At 38.1% G+C, this 21118-nt stretch overlaps 1 protein-coding gene across 7 annotated transcripts in view; it reads left to right on the top strand.

The window, feature by feature from the left end:
- The window catches only part of cacnb2a (calcium channel, voltage-dependent, beta 2a), a 91104-nt gene extending 71863 nt beyond the window's left edge, over nt 1-19241 (top strand). For 5 of the 7 annotated variants that reach the window (XM_017725640.2, XM_037546439.1, XM_037546443.1 and 2 more), the window contains 11 exons: nt 1695-1817; nt 1978-2114; nt 2934-3010; nt 4249-4382; nt 7341-7421; nt 7930-7988; nt 8604-8713; nt 10382-10533; nt 11538-11633; nt 12280-12474; nt 15361-19241. In XM_017725640.2, coding sequence (XP_017581129.2) covers nt 1695-1817; nt 1978-2114; nt 2934-3010; nt 4249-4382; nt 7341-7421; nt 7930-7988; nt 8604-8713; nt 10382-10533; nt 11538-11633; nt 12280-12474; nt 15361-15930 — 1734 coding nt within the window. In that variant the 3' untranslated portion in view covers nt 15931-19241. Of the gene's footprint in view, nt 1-1694; nt 1818-1977; nt 2115-2933; nt 3011-4248; nt 4383-4731; nt 4752-7340; nt 7422-7929; nt 7989-8603; nt 8714-10381; nt 10534-11537; nt 11634-12279; nt 12475-15360 lie in introns of all 7 variants that reach the window. The other 2 variants (XM_037546437.1, XM_037546447.1) reach the window with 1 other exon arrangement.
- Nucleotides 19242-21118: the final 1877 nt, after the last annotated feature.

Raw genomic sequence — 21118 nt, forward strand, 5'->3', positions numbered from 1 at the left:
ATATGTGGGAACAATGATGGGATTTCAGGCCTTCTGCCTTTTAAGTCATCCAAAAACACTGAACCACTGGGATTTGTACCTCCTCTCTATTGATTGATTTGGTGAGCTGGGTAAGCCAGAACCCAGAAGAGCTCTAGAACGGAGATGGTGGAGAGGAAAGGAAAGGATAAATCTGTGAACTACTCATAGTTGTCCCTCTTTTGGCCTTTGAGTTGCTCCAACAGTAACACTTTGCTCAGCTCTAATTGTCTTTTGCTGCTGTTATAAGAAGGCCCCATAAGTCAACATTTTATTTTATTTTATTTATTCAACAAGAATAAAACACTTCAAACAATACAAACAGCACATACAACATACAATGAAACAAGCCTACAAACAATCAGCACAATCAAACAATACATCCAACACACAATACAAAGACCAACTAGGAAAAACACAGGGATAAACAGAAGCAACTGGAGGAGTGGGAGGGGCCAATCGTGACAGGTGGCATTACTACCACCAAACTGTCTCCTCTGAGTATGCAGTATAGGGTAGCATGCCCAAGGAATATCTGTAAAACCAGTGATTGATATGATCCTACCTCTTATCATGTTTGTGAAATTTACTGAACCTGTTTTGAAAAATCTTTTGTAGTGACGTCTCCCAAGGCACATGGTTCTGCCTGTTCTTTGGATGTTGTTATGTTAACGAGTAGTATAATTGTGATGTTTCAGCGTTTCAACACTTTAGTCCCTCAATGTGTAGTCATTTTAGCCATTAGCCTGCATCTATAGCTTAATGCTTAACCAATAACTTTTCATAGTGTCCTTTAAGTGGTTTTACACCATGCTGTCTGAGTTAGCACTATGCGCACTGTTAACGTAAATGTTAGCGTTCACTCGTGACTCATGTGTGAGTCAGACTCCATCGCCTCTCTGAGTGAGGGATATTTTTAGACCACTCACAAATGGTGGCCAGCCACAGTGCCACACGTTTACTCTAATAAAAAGCTGCTATCTAAATAGAGTAGGGGTGTACAAAGTACAGAGAAAGTATCTATAAGTGAAAATATGAATACTAGATACTAACATGATAAAACTTTTGCTTTTCCCATACTGGCATTGACATTGAAACCTTAAGTGTTTCAATCCAATATTTCTTGCTTAAAAACCACGAAGCTTTAAAATTAACTGTTTTAAATTAAAGCAGTTTACTTAAGATGAGCATCTAAAAGTAGACTATCATAAAGAAACTACTCAAACACTCAACTACCCCACAGGAAGAGCAGCTAACAAGACAATATCAATATGTGCTATTTGAGACTAGATTTGTTACAGGATTGGATCTTATTCATTCTTTTATTTGAGTGGGACTTTGACACAGCAACTATTAGAGATGGCATCAGTATCAATGGGCATTGATATTGGACTGATATCAGCATAAAATTCTGGACCATATATCAGAGAATAACAAAATTAATCAAATTTGCTATAGTACCCTTGGTCTTTGAGATTTGTAATGCGTATTTTGAAAATCTGAATAAAATGTATGGAGTAAGAAGTTTTTACTCTTTTCACTTCTGAAACAGATGCTACCATTGTAAACTGATGTGTTGTGCAGTGTTTTCTAGCCCAAGGAGCTTGAAGTGTCTTTATAGACATTTTCTTTCTGTGTTTTCTTTTGTATTTCTTTTGTCTCTCCATCGTAAGCAGACAAAACCCGTAGCGTTTGCTGTTCGGACAAACGTCAGCTACAGCCCTTCCCTGGAAGATGACGTCCCTGTGCCTGGAATGGCCGTGTCTTTTGATGCTAAAGATTTTCTACATGTAAAAGAGGTCAGCTATAAACATACATACTCTCTCAGTTAATTAATTCACTAAGTTTCTTAGTTACACACTTAATGTTAATTAAATGTATTGCTAATATTGGGCTGTAGTATGAAGTGATGAAGATATGACGATGGTGATAAGCTGTCTCTCTGTGTGTGCATTTCAGAAGTTTAATAATGACTGGTGGATCGGCCGCTTGGTGAAGGAAGGCTGTGAGATCGGCTTTATCCCCAGTCCAGTAAAGTTAGAAAACACTCGCATCCACCAGGAGCAACGAGCCAAACAGGGAAAATTCCACTCCAGGTGCGTACATTCTCTTATAATAGGGGTGTGACGGTGCATAGAATTTAAAATTTGGTTTGATACAATGTTGTAGTGTCTTGACACCATATCTTTTATGGTACAGTAAAACAATATATAGTGCATGTGTGTGTGCATGTTAATAACACACTCAGCTTACATACTTGTGCTTAAGGTAATTTATGATGCACATATTTTCAGGTTTGATACGAATTCTTCATTACGATTTTTCATATTTTGTATGTTAATAGTGTCTTAATTCTGCAGAGCTCTAATTTTGTACTACAAATATTGATTTGGTTCAAATAAATAAAAGCTCTATAATAAAACTTTGGTCCAGTGTTCCGTCACACTCTTTTATTTACACTTATTATTTACACTTATTATTTACACACTGATTTTATTTAAAGGCGTTGTTTATTTTCAGTATTAACATTAGGAATGATAGATGAAAATGAATTATTTGGCTAAATCTGGTATTTTCCATTATGAAATAACGATGCTGATTAAGGTATATTGTCCATGTTAAATTAAGCGATAAAAGTAAAGTAGAATTTAGCATAACCCCTGCACTCCACACTTCCTGTTTATTGTGTTAGACTGCACACAGTTGATACATTTTAAAGAATAAAGAAACCATCAGAAGACACAGGAGAACGGATCAGCGATGCAGTATTAAGTTACACCTGTAACTCGTTCACATGAATGCATATGACAAGTTGTCTGACAAAGATGACAGAACACAGAACAGTCTCTCTCCCTTTCTCTCTCTCTCTCTCTGTATCTCTCTCTCTCTCTCTCTCTCTCTCTCACTCTTTGTAGTAAATCAGGGGCAAACTCCTCGTCTAGTTTAGGGGAAGTGGCTCCAAACTCTCGGAAGTCTACTCCTCCGTCCTCAGGTTAGTTACCACTCTGGTTCATTTCAGCATTCAGGAAAAAAAAAACATTATTGTCTATTATAGCATAAAACATTGCTGGATCATTTTATATTACAATATATCAATTCCTGTAGGGTAAACGTTGTATATTATGATTTGAATTGTGCTATGACTAGGCTGTGGTCAAAACCCACTTCTTTGGACCTGAGTTACAATAAACTGCTCACTCTCAAGTACCCTTGCAGGCTAGCCTAACTTTTCACACTTTTATTTAACGTAAACTTCAATAATTTAGAGTAGGAATGCAGCAGACGTGTGGCTAAACTGAAATTAAATGAATCATATATGATGCATGTGGCACTTTGATTTTTCAAAAGAGTGAGAGAGCAGTTCAACCCGTCACTTTGGCAAGTAGAAGCTTTGGCAGGAGGACAATTAGCATCACTGCTGTGTTGTTTTTAGAATTGAGTTGTGATAGTTACATTTCAAACCAGGTGTGTTTTTTTCAGCATTTTGAGCAACTTTAGTTTGATATTAGCATGCATGCTAAGATTTCTTTCCAAATTCTCTTTGGAATTGGTTTAATTCTCTCTATTGTCACTGTCATATCAAAACTTTTTTACACCACTTTAAATTCAGCTGCCCTTCACATTGTATGAGCATTTCATAAATCAGTTGAAATGGTCCAAATTACCATCTTGTTGAAGTAACGTACATTAATCTCTTAATCCTACACCATTTTGATATGAGAATGGTGCAGTTATGCTCGCTGTTTTATCTCAGCATGGTCATCTTTGTAGAGAGGTGTGAAACGTTTTCACAGCAGGAGGTTCTCACCCCTCTCCTTTCGCCCCTCATTGCTCATTAACAGCTCATCACAGAGCTACGACCTTACACACAGAGAGCCAACAGTGGCCTGATTATGAAGTGTTATGAGAAAAAATTTATTTAATTGTAATAATTATTATGTATGTATGTATGTAATAATTATTTCAAAGTACTGCAGTTGATCTCCATTCTACCAGTAAAGTAGCTGTTATGGGCCTACAGAAAGCAGGTCTCCTGCTTAAGTAAGCTTTCCGGAGACATACAGTTTTGTTATGACAGTGAAAAATGTTTGTGTTACAATATGAATATGACCTTATTGTGATTACTGATGTTTTTGATTTGTGGTATAATTTTTTTCCTTTTGTGCATTCCTTGTTTGGTTCTCCGAGCCCCATATGTAACTGTGTATGTGTGTATATGTCTGTGTGTAGCCGTGGATATAGACGCTGCGGGTTTAGAGCCGGAGGAGCCCGACCCTCCTCCCCAGCAGCGTTCTCCCAAAGCCAGCCCAAACACAGTCATATCCCCTTTAGCCCGCGAGAAACGAATGCCCTTCTTTAAGAAGGTAACCACAGCGACGGGCCCTCCCCTACTCTGCACTCATCCGTATGGCTGTTTTATTGCACCTGCCGCTGTGCAGCATCACGCAGTGTCCGTCCGTCTGTCTATGTGGCGTCTTTGTCTGTATGTCCACGCAAGAGCCATAAAGCATGCTTGCTTGGTCTTAATCACCTGTTATCTTTCCCCTTTCTCTGCTGTTTTTTTCTCTTTCTCTCTCTTTCTTCCCTCTATCCTGTGCCTCTTTCTTTCTTTTCCTTCTCTTCCTGTTTCTCCTCTCTTTCACTAAATCTTTTCACTTCCTCTCTTCTGTCTCTCTCTATCCCTCCCTCCCTCCTTCCCTCTCGTCTCCTTAGCCAAACAGAAGCAGAAGTCGGTAAGTTAGGTCTGCTCTGAGGCCCTGCAGGCGTCTCCTAAAGCCTTTAGGGCCCACTGGAGTTTCTGCATTGCTGTGTGTTTTCTCCCTTTTCACTAACAGTTCTCAGTAACTCAGCTTGGCTTTAACCTGTGTGTGTGTGTGTGTGTGTGTGTGTGTGTGTGTGTGTGTGTGTGTGTGTGTGTGTGTGTGTGTGTGTGTATTACAATGAATGGGAACTTAAGGCCATTTTATTTCCTTGGTAGACCCCAGCAGACAAAATACACTTTTGCCTACAGATGTATTTATTCTAAGCAGTACTTGCAAGGTTGGGTAAGCCTCCAACAGAGTCCCAGTGAACCTACTGTGAAAATGTGGCACACAATTTAGTTTTCATCAAAATTTGGAAAGCATTAATAATTTTAACTAACAGTTTGTGTTGGCAGTCACGCTGTTAGGACAGAATGTCGTTTTTCTGTTGTCATCTATCTATTGATTGCCAAATTATAAGCAGTGCTGCGACAGATAGGACAGATGAGCTTGTCAGCTTAGTTAGAATAATAATACCTCTGTTCACCACAGAAAATGTTCATTTAGATGGTAATAATTCAGCTCTGAGGAAGTGAGGTCAAGCAACTGAAATGATAAACTCGTTCCTTGATGTTTGGATCTGTGCCTGCTTGGCTAATGTTAGCCTAGGCAAAGTTGAGTGACTGGTGTTAGAATGTGTTCTGTGGTGTGTGTGTGTGTGTGTGTGTGTGTGCGTGTGTGTGTGTGTGCGTGTGTGTGTGTGTGTGTGTGTGTGTGTGTGTGTGTGTGTGTGTGTGTGAAAATTACCCTTAACATAGCATTTAGGATATGTAGTAGTTCTGGTTCTGAAATCTGATTATGCTGAGCCAAGTTGCGTAAAAAGCTCAGTATGTTCATAGAACAATTCTGGACTGTTATGTTGCTTGACTGTTATAGCCTAATGTTAAAGAATCACATTGTTTATTGATTTGTTTATTGACATTATTATTATATTCCACTTTCAGCGTATATGCCCTTAACTGTATTACAATCACTGTAACGCTGGGCTCTCTTCGCTTATTATTTTACTTGACGACTCACTTTGGCAACTTAAGTTCCCATTCAAAATACATCTGTGCTATATTCTCTTAACACTGTAGCTCATATTGCTGTTGGATTGTTTTCTGTTGGACTCACATGTTTCTACAGTACTTAAATGTGTGAAAAATTGAATATAGTGGTCAGCAGTCTTGTATTACATCTCTTTTAGAAAACTGTAGTTTTTTTTTGGTGAAAAATATAACATCACCTCTTCCGAAGATTTGCTAAGTTGAATGTAATGCAGTAATGAAGCATCTCATTTACATCATTATTATTAGACTAAAACCACAATAATGTATTCATAATTGTTTCATAATTATGTGACATCTAATCCTACATGTCTATCTCTGGTGAGAGCTCAAGGTTTTTACAGATAACGATGTCAGTCTCAGCCTGTTAATTATTCTGATCCATTTATAGACTGAGACGCCAAAATTAATTTGTAATTGCAACCGAAGAGGAAATTCAGACAGATGATAATGAATGTCAATTAGATGTTACAGACATGTTGCTTTTAACTGATAATGAATGTGAATGAGGCGTGGAATTGTTGCTTCATTGTATACATATTCTCCCTCATGGCACATAAATAAAGGAGACTTGCTGGCCAGTGGAAGTTTATTTTATTCTTGTGCCTCCTGCAAAAACTACTTGACATAAACTGTTATTTTTAATCTTAACAGCAAACTGTTCATTCAAAAAAGTATCCAGTGGTTAAATCCAACAACCAGCATAGTTTACAAATCTGAAGAACTGCATTTGTTCACCTTTTAACAGAAACATCTTATTATGCTTTATTATGAATTAAAAGTAAACATGCTTCTGTCAGATTTAATCCCTGGAAAAAAATTAAAATATAAAAAAACGTTCTAGAGCATTTTTGTTCTTGTACTTTTTTTTTACACTTTCTAGAGCATTTACACTTTCATTTGGAGTATTTTTGCCGTGCTTCTGTATGATTCTTTAGTAGTGGTTTTCAGTTGCAGCTCTTGATAATTTTTCATTTTCCCTAATGTAATACACATGAGTGGATATCATTACTTAAAGAGCACTGACCAACTGTTTCTTTACCAACAGAGCATGATTCGGCCTGATTTTAGTACAGTCCAGTAAAACTTATTGTGCTCATAGTTTTTAATAGTATTTTTTTTCAAATGTGGCTCCACTATTAGTTTTAATCCAGTTTAACAAACCTGAAAAAATAATAAACATCACAGTGCTGAATATCATGTAAATGTCTATCACCCACCCTTGCTCTGCAACAAATTATGAAGGTCTTCATGTATGAGTCATGTGTGTCAAGAGCAGGGAAAAACCAAAACAGAGTGGAGTGGGACTGGAAACCGCTGTTATATTGTGTGTGTGTGTGTGTGTGTTTGTTTAGTAACAGTGAATGTGATAGTTTATGTAAGTGTCTCATGTGGTGCCGTGGGTTTGGCGGAGTCATGGGGGGAGTGTGGGAGAGAGAGAAAATGACGTGTGTTTTCCCGCACTCTGCAGACGGAGCACATCCCCCCGTATGACGTTGTGCCCTCCATGAGGCCGGTGGTCCTGGTGGGACCTTCACTCAAGGGCTATGAGGTCAGCCTCTCAAACAATGACTATAAATCAGCCATCATAAGTTTGCATTGAATCAGGTCTTTGGCAGTACGATTTTCTCTGACTCTGTGGAATGTTTTTGAGATTTTCCTGGCCACATCCTGATTCTTGGTCCTTGCTTGGCACTCATATTTGATGTACTGCATCTAATCAAAAATGTCAATTAATTCATCAAACATCTGCAGTTTTAACATTTAAAATGGTTTTTACATAAAATACTAACTGACCTTAACATTGTGTCAAACGTTTATGATTAATGGACCAATAGAAATACTCCTTGGAATGATTTCTGCATTACCTTCCATTTAATTTGTCAAAACTACCCTTTATTATAATTAAACTGACCATTTTGGAAATATGAGGTTTGTTTTGGCAGTGAGGGGTACATCATTTGCACATGAATAAATACACCAACAAAATGTTGTTCAATTAAGTTTTACCAAACTGTGAAATTTACCAAATTTTCTGTTCAATTCTCTTTGTTTTACAGGTAACGGACATGATGCAGAAAGCATTATTTGACTTTCTGAAGCACAGATTTGAGGGAAGGTAAGAGCCTCTGAAAGTCCCTGCATGTGTGTGTCTCTCTGGAAGCCTCGTCAGTCCTCCTTTGGGGTAGTTTATGTATTAGCGTGTGTGCGGAGCTACTTTAAATAGTCTCGTCTCATTGCCTTAATTGGCCATGCTAGACCATAAGCACAAAGCTGGTCTGCATGCCTGCGCTTTCTCTGAGCTGGAGCATTCCCAGAGCAGGACCAGTCCCTCTTCCCACTGCACTGCCCAGAAAACACACACAGCTGTGTGGTGCAGTGTATAAAATTTTGACCATAATGTATATTTTGTTGACTTTCTAATGTAGTGATAATTTTGTCACTACATTCAAACCACTTCTTTCATTAAAATGTTGCATTTTAGTGACCAAATGTTGGGCCAAATTTCATAATTTACTGTAAACTCCACTTATAGTACAAATGTAATGCAAATGCAAAACATGATTTTCTGGCTTCCTTTGCATTTTATTTATGTACTTGGTTGGCATGATTGTATATTGCAGTATCACTTTTTTACTGTTGTTATTTGTAGGAAGCCAATTTTTAAAAATATCCTCACTTGCCTTGCTCTCTCTCTCTCTCTCTCTCTCTCTCTCTCTCTCTCTCTCTTTAGGATATCCATCACACGGGTGACGGCCGACATTTCTCTGGCCAAGCGGTCTGTTCTGAATAACCCCAGTAAACACGCCATCATTGAACGATCCAACACACGTTCCAACCTTGGTGAGTGCATTTCTGTTATGAGTGTATATAAGTGTGGTGTTGAACATTGTGGTATCAGATATTTAAATTTCAAGTAATACAAATAATTAAGTCATGCTGCTGGAAATTACACCAACGGGAACCTTACATCATGTTTTTTAAAACCACATTTCCAGAAAGGGAACGTACTGTTTTTAGTTTTTATGTATTTCACTTGCTTCTAGGAACTACTTCAATAAAAACTTTTTTAACCTATACTTATTTTCAAAAGGCTCCTTGTTGTTTTAACTAGCAAAACCCTTTCTTATAAACAGAATATTGCATTTTAGTGACCAAAGTTTGAGCCAAATTTCATGATTCACTGTAGACTCCATACTACAGTTCTGGTGAGTCTAAATATATATCGAAGGTTATATTCGTAAGATATTGAATATTCGTTATTATTTTACTAGCTTTTAAGAAATACTTCAGAGAAAACTCTTGAATAACTTCAGTTCACAAACCCTATACTTATTTCAGAAAGGCCCCTTGTTGTCATGGTACGCAGAGTGAACACTGCTAGCAAAAATGTGATGAACCCAGGTGCACAGAAGGGCATACACACGTTTTTATTTTTTACACCATTAGATACAGATACAGTGCTTTGACAGTAAAGCTAATATCGCATCCCCCTCACCATATGAAGAATACTGAGGCCAGGGCTCACGAGAAGGGTGCAGTATTTTAGATAGCATGTGTGTGTGAGTGAGAGAGAGAGATGGAGAGAGCAGGAAGCTCGTTATGATTGTTAGTTTGGCTTGATTAACGAGGCATGATTAAGATCAAAGACATTCTTACACCATGACCTCCTGATTGCACTGCTGTTAATCTCTTGTACAATCAGTATTCAACACACACACACACACACACACACACACACACACATGCTTACTTATGATCCTGCAACTTGCAGATTCAGTTTATTTCAGCTTCATTTATATAGTTGATATGTGTTTGTTAAATAAAGGTTGACACCAAGCTGCTATACAGAGACCAAGGACCAGGCTCTTATTCACACAACAAGATATTAATTTTTTTAAATGGCCTGAACAAAAGTTTAATTAAAGCAATGGTTTGCAAAATTACCTTGACCACACCACCCTAAACCCCTATCAGCAGGAATGCAGCCAATCAGCTGAGACATGTTTGGTTTCTGAAGTTTACTTTAGTTTTTCACTGGAGCTATGAGGCTAATGTAGCCAAGACGTAATGGACGCTTCTTCCCCAGCATTGTACAGACAGCATGACTAAATCATCACACAGTTGGCCTCACAGTAGGTTGTTAAAGTAATCGTGAATGGGAAATCTTAACACATTTTTCTTTTTTAAAACAACGCAAGCAAAACTCAGTATTAGGGAGGGTGTCTGAGACTGCTGAGCCTTTCACATAGCGTTTGGGTGGTGGGGACGGGAGGTAAAAATTATATTACTGGTTAGCCTATTTATTTTTCCCAATTTGCCAATGCACAATGATGTAATCAAAACTTAAACAGTGTTTTAGAGGCAGACAAAATCATTACAGGAAAACAAAAAATGATCTTTTATTTTGAAGAATTAGAAGAATTTTGTCTTCTATTTTGGCCTAATATGACCAGGGTTGTGAAGTGAACCCACATTCTTACTGCCCTTCTTTTTGCACTTCTGTGTAAGCTGAGGTACAGAGTGAGATTGAGAGGATTTTTGAGCTGGCGCGGACGCTGCAGTTGGTGGTCCTAGATGCTGACACTATAAACCATCCAGCTCAACTGGGCAAAACCTCACTCGCTCCAATTATCGTCTATGTCAAGATCTCCTCTCCAAAGGTACAAAAAACATACAGATCATATTCACTTTGTCACTGGTTTGGTGTGTATAATGCATCACATACAGTATGATAGCTCAGTCTCATGATGGACATGTTAGACTGAGAAAGTACACAAGAGAAAGTCATAAAATACTTCACTCGTATTAGTGATATAATACCATATTTCTCTCTTCCTCTCTTTTTCTAAAGTGCTGAACATGTGGACAATACTCCACATAACTGTCCATACCTTACTAACACCCATAAAAAGAACAGTTAAAAAATGAAATAAATATCAGTTAAAGTCTCCCTATTTCAGTGTGTCTGAAGTGAAGAATATCATTAATGACTTAAATATATCACACAGACAATGAAACCCCCTAAAATACTACTAAGATTCTATAACAATAATATTGCACATAATCCATACAAATGTAAAAAGTGAAGAATATTGAAGTGTAATAATTACAACAGTTACAATTACAATAACTGCCAAAGATGTTATCACATTATAGGAAGGGTGGGAAAAAAATACATCACTATACTTAAAGAAATGCTGAGGATACACATCACGATATTTTGACACATAGACTCGCACTAGTAGCCACATTTTAAAACTGCCATGAAAAACAACCAATGTGGTGATTGTTACCTAACAGGTTGCATACCATGCTGTACTAAATCCTTTTAAACAGGAATAATTGTGCTCTCTTCATAAGGAAACATGCACTGCTGATGTTCAGAAATGCATACTGTGTCGGAGGTTATCATGATAATGATAAAATATCATCGTATTGCCCACCCCTGCATTGTAGCATGTTATGACAAATTCTGAAGTAAATTATTTAAAAAAACTGAAATGCAACAAAAATGGCACATCATATACTGCTTAAATTTTCAGCACCCACAACTTAAAACATCATCCCACCTACCTGCCATTATTTTATTTCTCTGGAACTGAAGCTAAAGAGGTATATTGGTTTTGCTGTCATGATGATACCGATGCTGTATGTGTTTTTTCAGGTGTTACAGAGACTGATAAAGTCTAGAGGGAAGTCTCAGGCCAAACACCTCAATGTGCAAATGGTGGCAGCAGACAAACTGGCTCAATGCCCTCCAGTAAGTGCAGGCACACAGACAGATGCATGTGCTGACATCAGTCAAACTTATACACAAGCTCTAAAATTGCTTCTAACAGTGAGAAAATGCATGCCAGTGGTATATGAATGTGTGTGTGTGTGTGTGTGTGTGGTGAGTGATTGGGTGCGGGCAGTGTAAATTTTGCAGTCTTAGTTTAAGCCCTAAAGCCCTATGTGTGTTACAGCCCTTGAGGCCTCTGTGAATAATCCGTTTGATTTTGAATTCATACAGAATGAATATATAAAACGACTAAATGGGTCACCTTATTTCTGACACAAATTCCAGTAGTTTCATAACCCAAAGCTGGGCTCCGCTAATGCCCTGACTAACTTTCAAAGGTTATATTTAACCACTCTTTTAATAGGAGCGCACTGAGGAGTCTATGTAACAAACAGAGGTGAAAGAGTATTACTCTGATGAAATCAGCTGAAGTTGCTGTCTCATTTGCCCGTTTTACTCCTTCGCTTCCTGTTATGTCTACTCTTTCCCCTATTTTGTTTTTCTTTATTCGTGTCTCCACCTTTCACTCCTCTCCTTGATTCTTTCCTTCATTCTTCCTTCATCTTCCTTTAATCTTTCACCACTGTCTCTTTTACATGACTTTTTTGACCTTTACCCACTCCAGGAGCTCTTTGATATCATCTTGGATGAGAATCAGTTAGAAGATGCCTGTGAGCACATGGCAGACTATTTGGAGGCCTACTGGAAGTCCACTCATCCGGCCAGCAGCTCTCCAGCTAACCCAGTCTTAGACAAACTCACCACCTCCACTGCGGCTCAATCGGATAGTCCAGAAACACTGTCCAACCTGCAGCTCCAGGTGCTCACCAAGCTCCGTCCCGCCAACACATCAGCACACAGTAATGGAGGGAGGGAAGAATGGTTTAAAGGGTTCATATCTGAGAATTTTGCTTTTTTTAAAATGAAAGTTTGGATAAGCTTTAAACACATTTGCATTTTTATAATTTTTGGTTTACTACCCAATCCATATAATCAATTTATGAAAACCAAGCTGCAAAAACAGCTCATTTTGAATTTATTGCAACCTTAAATGCATTCCCAAGATCGATGATTTATTGTAGCTCCACCCATTTACACAGAAGTGATAAGTTACTGTTACCGCACATTTCAGCCCATACTGCTTTTTTGAATGGGGCACAATACTAGGCAAAGATCACATACAAAAATTTGTGAACTCTTGATCAAATTACATGTTTTGTTGATTTTCTAAGTGAAAGTAAGTTAACACATCCTCTACAGAGAACATTTTAATGCATTTTTTGTTTGCTGAATTTCACGTTAGTTAAAAAAACATAAAATGGCCTCTGAAAAAGTTATGGCGCATTTTACATTTTATTTTTCCCCAATACTTTAAACTCAGCAAATAAATAGATAATGTATATTAAGACTGGCAAAAAATGTATATTTAAGTAAATTTTTACTTATTTTCATGTACAAAATGAACAAAACATTGATTTTTACAAGGAATATTCAAACTTTTGCATACAACTGCATAATATATCACTGCTGTCGGATCAAAACCTCCAAAATGGTAACTTTACAGGAGAAAGAAAAAACTTACATTACTTTCAATGTAGGTCAATGGAACCAGACTTTTTTTCCAAGTAATTTTAGGCCATTTCTTTTGGACCATTCATCATGAAATTTATGCATAATGTAAAGAGCAATGGGCATTTTCAAACTATGTCAAAAACTGAAAAACAACAAAAATGGAGATACAAGGTTTTGTTCCGACAGCAGCGATACACATAACTAAAGAGGCATAGTAACAAAAACAGATTGTTTAATTCTAAGAGATAACATTTTCCAAAATTTGGAAAATGGTTAATTAAAACATTAATTATTTAGTACATAATATCACACAAGCATTATAAATGGACTTCAATAAAATACAAGAAAAATGTCCAGTATAGGAGATCTAAGAGATATAACTCTACAGAGAAAAGAACAGATGGATTTGGATGACAAGGAATTAGACAGAGGTCCAGACTTATAGTAGTGAGAGACAAAGTCAAGGAAGGATGATATAGAACAGGACAGGGGAAAAAGAAAATCCTGAGCAAACAGAACAGAACTAAGCTAGGATTCTCAAAGACTTTGCGGAGCAAAGAACATAACTCATAAAACCACTGAGGTATCTATGCAAGCCATCGTGATCTTTCAACTGCATATTAACTTCACCACTGTTTTCAAATACTGTCATAGTAATCATACATCATTGTTGGGATGCTGACCCCTAATTATTTTTGTATCTCTAATTACACTCAGAGTTGTTTGAAAACCACTGCATATCAATATTATATGTGTGTTGGTGTGTGTTATATTCTAAACATATTGATCTCTTTATTGACTGCTGTGGCTCATGTTCAGACTGAAGAGGCTACTCCAATTGCAGATGGGTAGCCTCAGCCACGGTGAGTGTGTGTGTGCTGATGGGTCATAGAGAGAGAGCGAGAGAGAGCAAGAGCGAGAGAGTGAGTGAGAGTGAGAGAGAGAGAGAGAGAGAGAGAGAGAGAGAGAGAGAGAGAGCTTAGTTGCTTTTGCACTCAGACTGAATTACAGTTTTACTAAAGCCAGTTTAGGGGACTGACGCTGCAATGACCAACCAATATGGAATGAATCCCATCAGTTTTAATTACTGTTAGAGTTATACCAGGCCTAATTATGCCGTATGTTCATACTACAGATATTTGAGATTTCTACTGACTGTGAGAGACATGACTGAAACTTTTTCCCTGCATTTCGATGCCTGCTTTGCAGTGGTTTGCAGTGTTCTTTTGTTCTGGATGCACATCACCCAGTGTGTTATGTGTGTCTGAATTTTGGAGGGGATTTCTGGAATTGTGTGGGGTGTATGAATACTCCTCTGCCACATCTGTAGCATACAGTCAGTTAACCCACCATTTGGGTGTCAACCTGCAGTTATAAAAATAACTAAAAATCATGTATTGTTTAGAAAAAAAAACAATTTTTTACTCAAAGTTCCAGGGCTATCATAATTACCTAACTAAAATCAATTACTGGATTAAAAAATAAATCAAGTAACTTTGTGTTCTCTATGAATCAGCTCAGTGATAATTTCACAACTTTAGTTTAGTAAGCTGAAGATCTTCCACAAGTGAGAGCTATCAGCACTTTTGTGTGCATCACTGAAGAGAGGAAACCTACATCAGCAGGATCTCCCTAATGAATGTGTGTCTGTAGCTACAAATTACATGTATGCGAAGTGAAATTAAAGTAAAAATGTATATGAAGTAAAAGGTTTTGTTTAACCAGGTCTAGGTTGAACAGATTGGCTGTGTTTAAGCAGGTAGTTTAACACCATACCTAGGTATTGCTCAGTTAAGCTCATTTTTATTGTTTAACCTTAAAAAGACACAACACATTCGCAAACAGCGAAAATAATTGCTAGAGTACTTGATTACTCATATAATCAATAGTGACAGACCTACTTCTGTCAAAAGTTCTTTTATGAAGAAGAGCAAAATGTGTCCAAATGACTGTCCATGATAATTGACTATGTGCTAAGCTACAGATGTGATGGATAGAGATTAGGTAAAAAAAAAAAAAAAGTTGGGTTAGAGAGCATGCTAAATCTGTGGAGTGCAGTAACTATAATTATTATGTTTCAGTACATTAATGAATAAATGTGTTTTTGTGTGTGCATGTGTGTGTGCTAACCCAGGGCATGGGGGGCAACCTGAAAACGGAGAAGTCGCTGGGCGAACGGAAGGGCTCTCAAGAGGACCATCATCACCACCATCACCGTCATCACCATCGACTGCAAAAGCAGGGCAGTCTGGACCACGCCGAGGATGATGACGTTGAGGAGGAAGAGCCAGTGGCCATGGAAGAGCAGAGACCGTTACGGAGCGGGCGGAGAGCACCACACGTACACCACCGCTCTTCATCCACACGGACCGAACACCACAACCATCACCATCACCACCATCATCACCACCACCACAACCGCACGGCACGGACGCTTTCCAGGCAGGAGACGCTGGAGAGCAGAGATTCAGCTTACACTGAGCCACGAGCTAGTCACGCACACACACACTCGCACACACACCACCCCCGCGAGGAGGAGGACGAGGAGGAAGAAGAGGAGGAGGAGGAGCCGCCTCTTCAGCACAACCACCATCACCATCACCATCATCACCGCGGAGACAGAGAGAGGGAGCATGAGCACAGTGAAAGAAACAGCCGGCAGCGTGCTCCACAGAGACTGCAACGAGAACGCTACCATGACTAAAAGAAAGCGTTCCACTGAGGGAGAGAAGAAAAGAGGAGAGACAGAGTGGGCGAGAGAGCATTACCTAGAGTAGTGACACACCCACACACAAACACACAATCACAACCACAAACTGCATCAAACGTAACACACATGTGCCATTATAAAAGTAAACTACTGTCAGGTCCACAGTTATTGCCAACATTGATGAGTTTTGTAAAAACATTGTAGAGAACATTACTGAGATTAGTTTCACAGGGCCAGATGTACTTTTGTAACAACAATACACATCTGGGGACAACTTGTTAAACTTTTGAGGCGAAATCAAGCGGACACGCCCTCTAATATCCACTCCTAAATTCCACTAGTCTGCGTTCTTTTAACATTTGGAGCAAAAACAATAACAAACGCAAAACAAGCAAGCTAGCGAACCGATACCGTTAGCTAATGAAACTGTTTTTCCCTTGCAGGAGGTTCATTTTTAGCAAATGTAATGTATTCCCAGCATACACAACACACATCTGTGGCAACTATCGGGGTCCAAACACTATCACTTTATGGAGCCACTATATATGGTGGCTTCAATTTATAGTAGATGAAGGGTCTCAAAATTAGATTTATCATGCACTTTAAACCTAAGTTATGGAAGGCAACAGATTTTAACAAATAAATAAAAAATACAGAGAAAACAGTACACAATTTGGACATGACTTTTATTTGCATTGTTGTTAAACTCAGTGAACTAAATAATTCCACAGCATTTACCCCTTGAATGTAGTCTCGGATCACACTGGATTGCAAGTTACAATCACAAAACATAGGAAATACATAGGTAATAATAAGATAATTAAAGATAAAGAAATAATTGTGGACAAAGTATCTAAAAGCTTTTCAAGATTTTCTGCCTTGCTGTCCACTGGGCAGTGTTGATGAACACACCACAACTTCAGAAGTTGCTGAACTGGTTTAGAAATTTCACACTAAACTTGTTCCCATAAGTCTACTTTTCTACCTACATTTAGCCCAAAATCTTTTTGTTGCAAGATCACGTCTAGCCCCGCGAGACTAAACGGAGATATGATTAAGCAGCACAACATGAGGGACATTGTTATTGCAAATAACATCACAGATGTGATTTGGTCACACAGCATTTGTGATAACACATTCCTGAAGTGTTCTATTGCTCTTCTACAGCAGCTTGGGAAAGTAAAAAGTAAACCAAAGAAGTGTATCAAATACACATTTTCAACACTGGCAATTTCTTAAGCTAAAAAAAGTTTTAGCAGCTGAAAGTGGTTTCCCTGCAAACTAGTGGGCAGCAGAATGATATGTGTGTAACATGCAGTTACCAGATACAACAAACACAGGAAGAGCGCTTTATTATATAATAAAAATGAATTGGAAATGACAAAAAGGTGCCACAGCTATCACCATACTGAATCATGTTTTTACCTTTTTTTAATAAAGCTGTTTTTTTTAATAAACCTCCAGACTCCTTGATATGACTGTACTTGTTTTATTCAAGAACTTCCCCAATGATTTAGAGGAATGTCTGGGCTCATTTTTTAGTACCACCTTTGGCCAAGTCTCAGATTCTTGGCAGTGACAGTTGAGGTTTTGGGCTACTTGGAGGAATTTATTAACTACTGATGTTTAAAATGGCCTCTGGACCACTGGCAGCAGATCAGCCCCCAAAGCATCAATAGATTACTTATTTCATGGTATGTCCCATCCCTATTCAAATGCCAGAAACATCAGTGGTCTGCATGGCACATGGCATAGCAAGTTGTAGTGTCATCTGACCATAAGATCTAGTTCCATTCAAGCTTCGAGTTTAGGTTTACTGAAAAACTAACACAATAAATGTTAAAGGGCCCATATAACAGAAAACCAAACGTTCCTCACTTCTTTGAAATAATAGAGTCCGATGTGATATGTAAAAAGTTTTAAAACGTACTGTTGACTCTCCAATCCATATGTGCAAACTAAGCTGCAAAAATGGCCTGTTTTGAATTTGTTGTTTCTGTGATGTCAAAACATCCACTGCATTTACATATATCATTACAGATTGGCCGGCCATTTCACAATGAAGTGTTTCACCATGAACTTTTTTGAATGAAGCCCAAAACAGTCCAGCCAATAAGTGGACCTCAAAGGGGGGGGGGGTGTTATATAAAATGAAAAATGTGAAATCTTCATGTAGGTTATCTGGACCTGGCAGTATATTACAATTACACACAGATAGACAGACAGAGACACACACACACCCCATGTGCTGCTATCCTCTCTCCTGGATTCTTGGCTGTCAGTTACTATGCCTCCTTTGTAAAGACTGGTGTTTTTAAAGATGACTAGATTCATGTAAATAACACATGTATCCATGCATACTTGTTCTATCTATGTGTGGACACAGGAATATTAAACAATAAAACTGAGTAATTCTTCATTTCCTTTGACATGAATGATCCAAGTTTGTCTTTCATATCTGGCTGGTCTGTCAGTCAAACTTTTTTTTTCTTTCCCAGCTTTCTTCTGTTTCTGGTAGAAAAAAATAGCTAGGTATATTCCTATTGCATTATGACTACTGTTTGAGTTTGGTTAGAAGGAAATACTAATTTAAGTGTAACATTGTGATGTGTGAAATTTTTCTTGCATTTTAATAGTGACTGAATGATGTTTAATACAACTGCACAACTGTGTTTTGCCTTACACACCAGAAAAAAAATCCAAATAGTTTGAAACACCTTTTCTGACTGCTTGCAACATTTTATTTTCAGTTTTACATTTTACATTTAGTTTTCCAAAACAAGATGGAAATTTTCTTACTGGAAGGTTGTGTGATGCTTTGTGCAACTGACACTCTAGAGCATTTTCCTAATGTCCTGCAGTAGGCAGCAGTCTGTCATGTGTGAACTGTCTGCTTCAGAAAATGTAGGTTTGGGATGAAACCAGATGTTCTGCAATATTCATAACTGTGTTCTTTCTTGAAGAGTGAATGGGGAGCGTGCGGATTCGGGTTTGTGGTTCAGAGTGCTCTCACAGGAGGAATGTATTTGGACTAACTGTGATTAATAGAGGGTCACAGTACGCTGAAACATAGAGGACACTACTAGGAAATGATCTTTTACACCGCAGTAAAGTCTCCAAGATAAGAATAAGCTGGTTACATTTACCTCAGTGTGAAGTTTGACTGTTGTTACTGTCGCTCAAGCACAATGCAGAAACAAATGCACAGTTACTTAAGCACTATTTGAAAGTCAAATGTTCAATAAACTGAATGTACAGAAAAATAAAATAGCCTGTGAGGAGTAATGGCTGATATCAGGATGAAAGGGAGACTGTTTGGTGTATTTTGTTTGCTTAACAATAACTTGCTTTGACTAGCTTCCATTCATTATTAGCAGTGTTTGGGGTGAAGTGGTATTTTCAGTAGTTCATTAAGGGGAATTCCAACGATTCTTCAAAATGTCATGCTTCATCCACTGAGATGTAAACAGTCAATCAAAGTGGTTTGGTGTGAAATACAGCCATATAATTTACTATCCGTCCTCTGAGGTTTTATATGTAATTTTCATAAAGATAAAATAGTGGTCAGTCTTAAAAGTGGTCAGACTTTTTGTACAAGTTTAAACTGTTTCCTGTAACAACTTCCTGTAAGGGAGCTTTTAGATGTATTAAACACTTTGGATGATTGGTTCATCACAACTCTCTGACTCTGACTCTGTGTGCCTCTGACTCTGTCTGACTCTATAAGCTTCTCACATCACAACACTCAAAATGTTTACATCTCAACAGTTTAATGATAGACATTTTGAAAAATGGGTGGAATTCTCCTTTATTAATGTACGTTTATTCATATTTAATTAAAGTGAACAAACTCACTCTGAGCTGGTCCTAAATGTTAAAAAGCCCACCTTTACCCTGAAATGAACACAGCTCTTTGTAACTGCTAGCTTCATTACTGCCAATAGTAATAGCAGATGAATGTCAGCTTTATTACAACATGTTGGTTATGAGAGGGCCTTTCAATACGAAGTCAAATTTCAGTTCATTTTGATTTGATCCAGGTTGCCTGCTTGGGGGTTTGCGAGTGTGTGCATGTTTTCATAAAACTGCATCTGTAAGCTAATGTTGTGTTAAAAATGTGCATGTGTGCTTGCCAAACTTCTTTGTGCATCTGCAAGCTTGCGCGGTGTTGCAAACGTGTGTCCATGCTTTGATTCTATCACACGTCCATTGATTTGTGCAAGAGTTAACTTCAGTGAAGCAGAGTCTGACTTCCTGTATTGCAGCCTAAGCCCCGTAATTGCTCTCTTGACCCATTCTCAGCTGCACTCCAAAAATAAGCAAGTCTCAGTTCACTCCCTGATCTTTGTGTGCGTTTCTTCAAAGCGCTACGTTACACAATTTGTAAACAGTGTAAATATATTTCTATATGGTGTATATGTATAAAAAGAGGAAAAAGGGATTAAATAATAAACTTAACTAAATATGATGAGCAAGGTTTTGAAAAATAAATGTGTTTTGGGCTTTTTTTTAAATATACATCATTTTTGTTTCATGACTTTTAATGATCTTTTGTCTGTGTGGTGGTGTTATACACTGTGATGAAAGATAAAATGTGCAAAATGTGAGCGAAAGCGCAGAGGGGGACGGGCCAGCATTAAAAAGAGCATTAAAAGCATGAGAAATGGAGCCGGCTGGTGGGGTATAAATAGACTCTTCAAAAACATCTCAGAATGTCCCAGGTGGGAAGGCCCGCCCCTTTAAGTCGTCATAACGACGCGGATGACAGCGGCAGAGCACGGAGGAGACTAAATTTGGCAGCAAGTTGCTTTCTTCCACCCCCGTGTCTACACGAATCCAGTCGCAGCCTGTTTTTCTTAAATCAGGGCTCTCAACTGCTGTCTAACTCCCAACCACGACCTTCAAACTTTTCCCCAAAGCTGAATTTATCATAATAACCAACATTAGAAAGCAATGTGTCATAACAGCACACAGTGTCAACTGTAGTGCCCTATGAAGGCTGCATGACTTGGCTGCATGACAGCTTGTGATGCAAGTATATTGATACTTTGACTCAGCAGTTGATCAGTTTTGTTGGTATCTGGTGCGTGATTATTTAAAATACTTGTTTAAAAAAACAACTAAAAAAGCTAAGTTTGTGCATCTGCCTAAGCTTGTTAATAACCAAGCTTGCTCATTTTTA

Source organism: Pygocentrus nattereri, chromosome 2 (genome assembly GCF_015220715.1).
Source record: "Pygocentrus nattereri isolate fPygNat1 chromosome 2, fPygNat1.pri, whole genome shotgun sequence".
Lineage (NCBI taxonomy): Eukaryota > Metazoa > Chordata > Actinopteri > Characiformes > Serrasalmidae > Pygocentrus > Pygocentrus nattereri.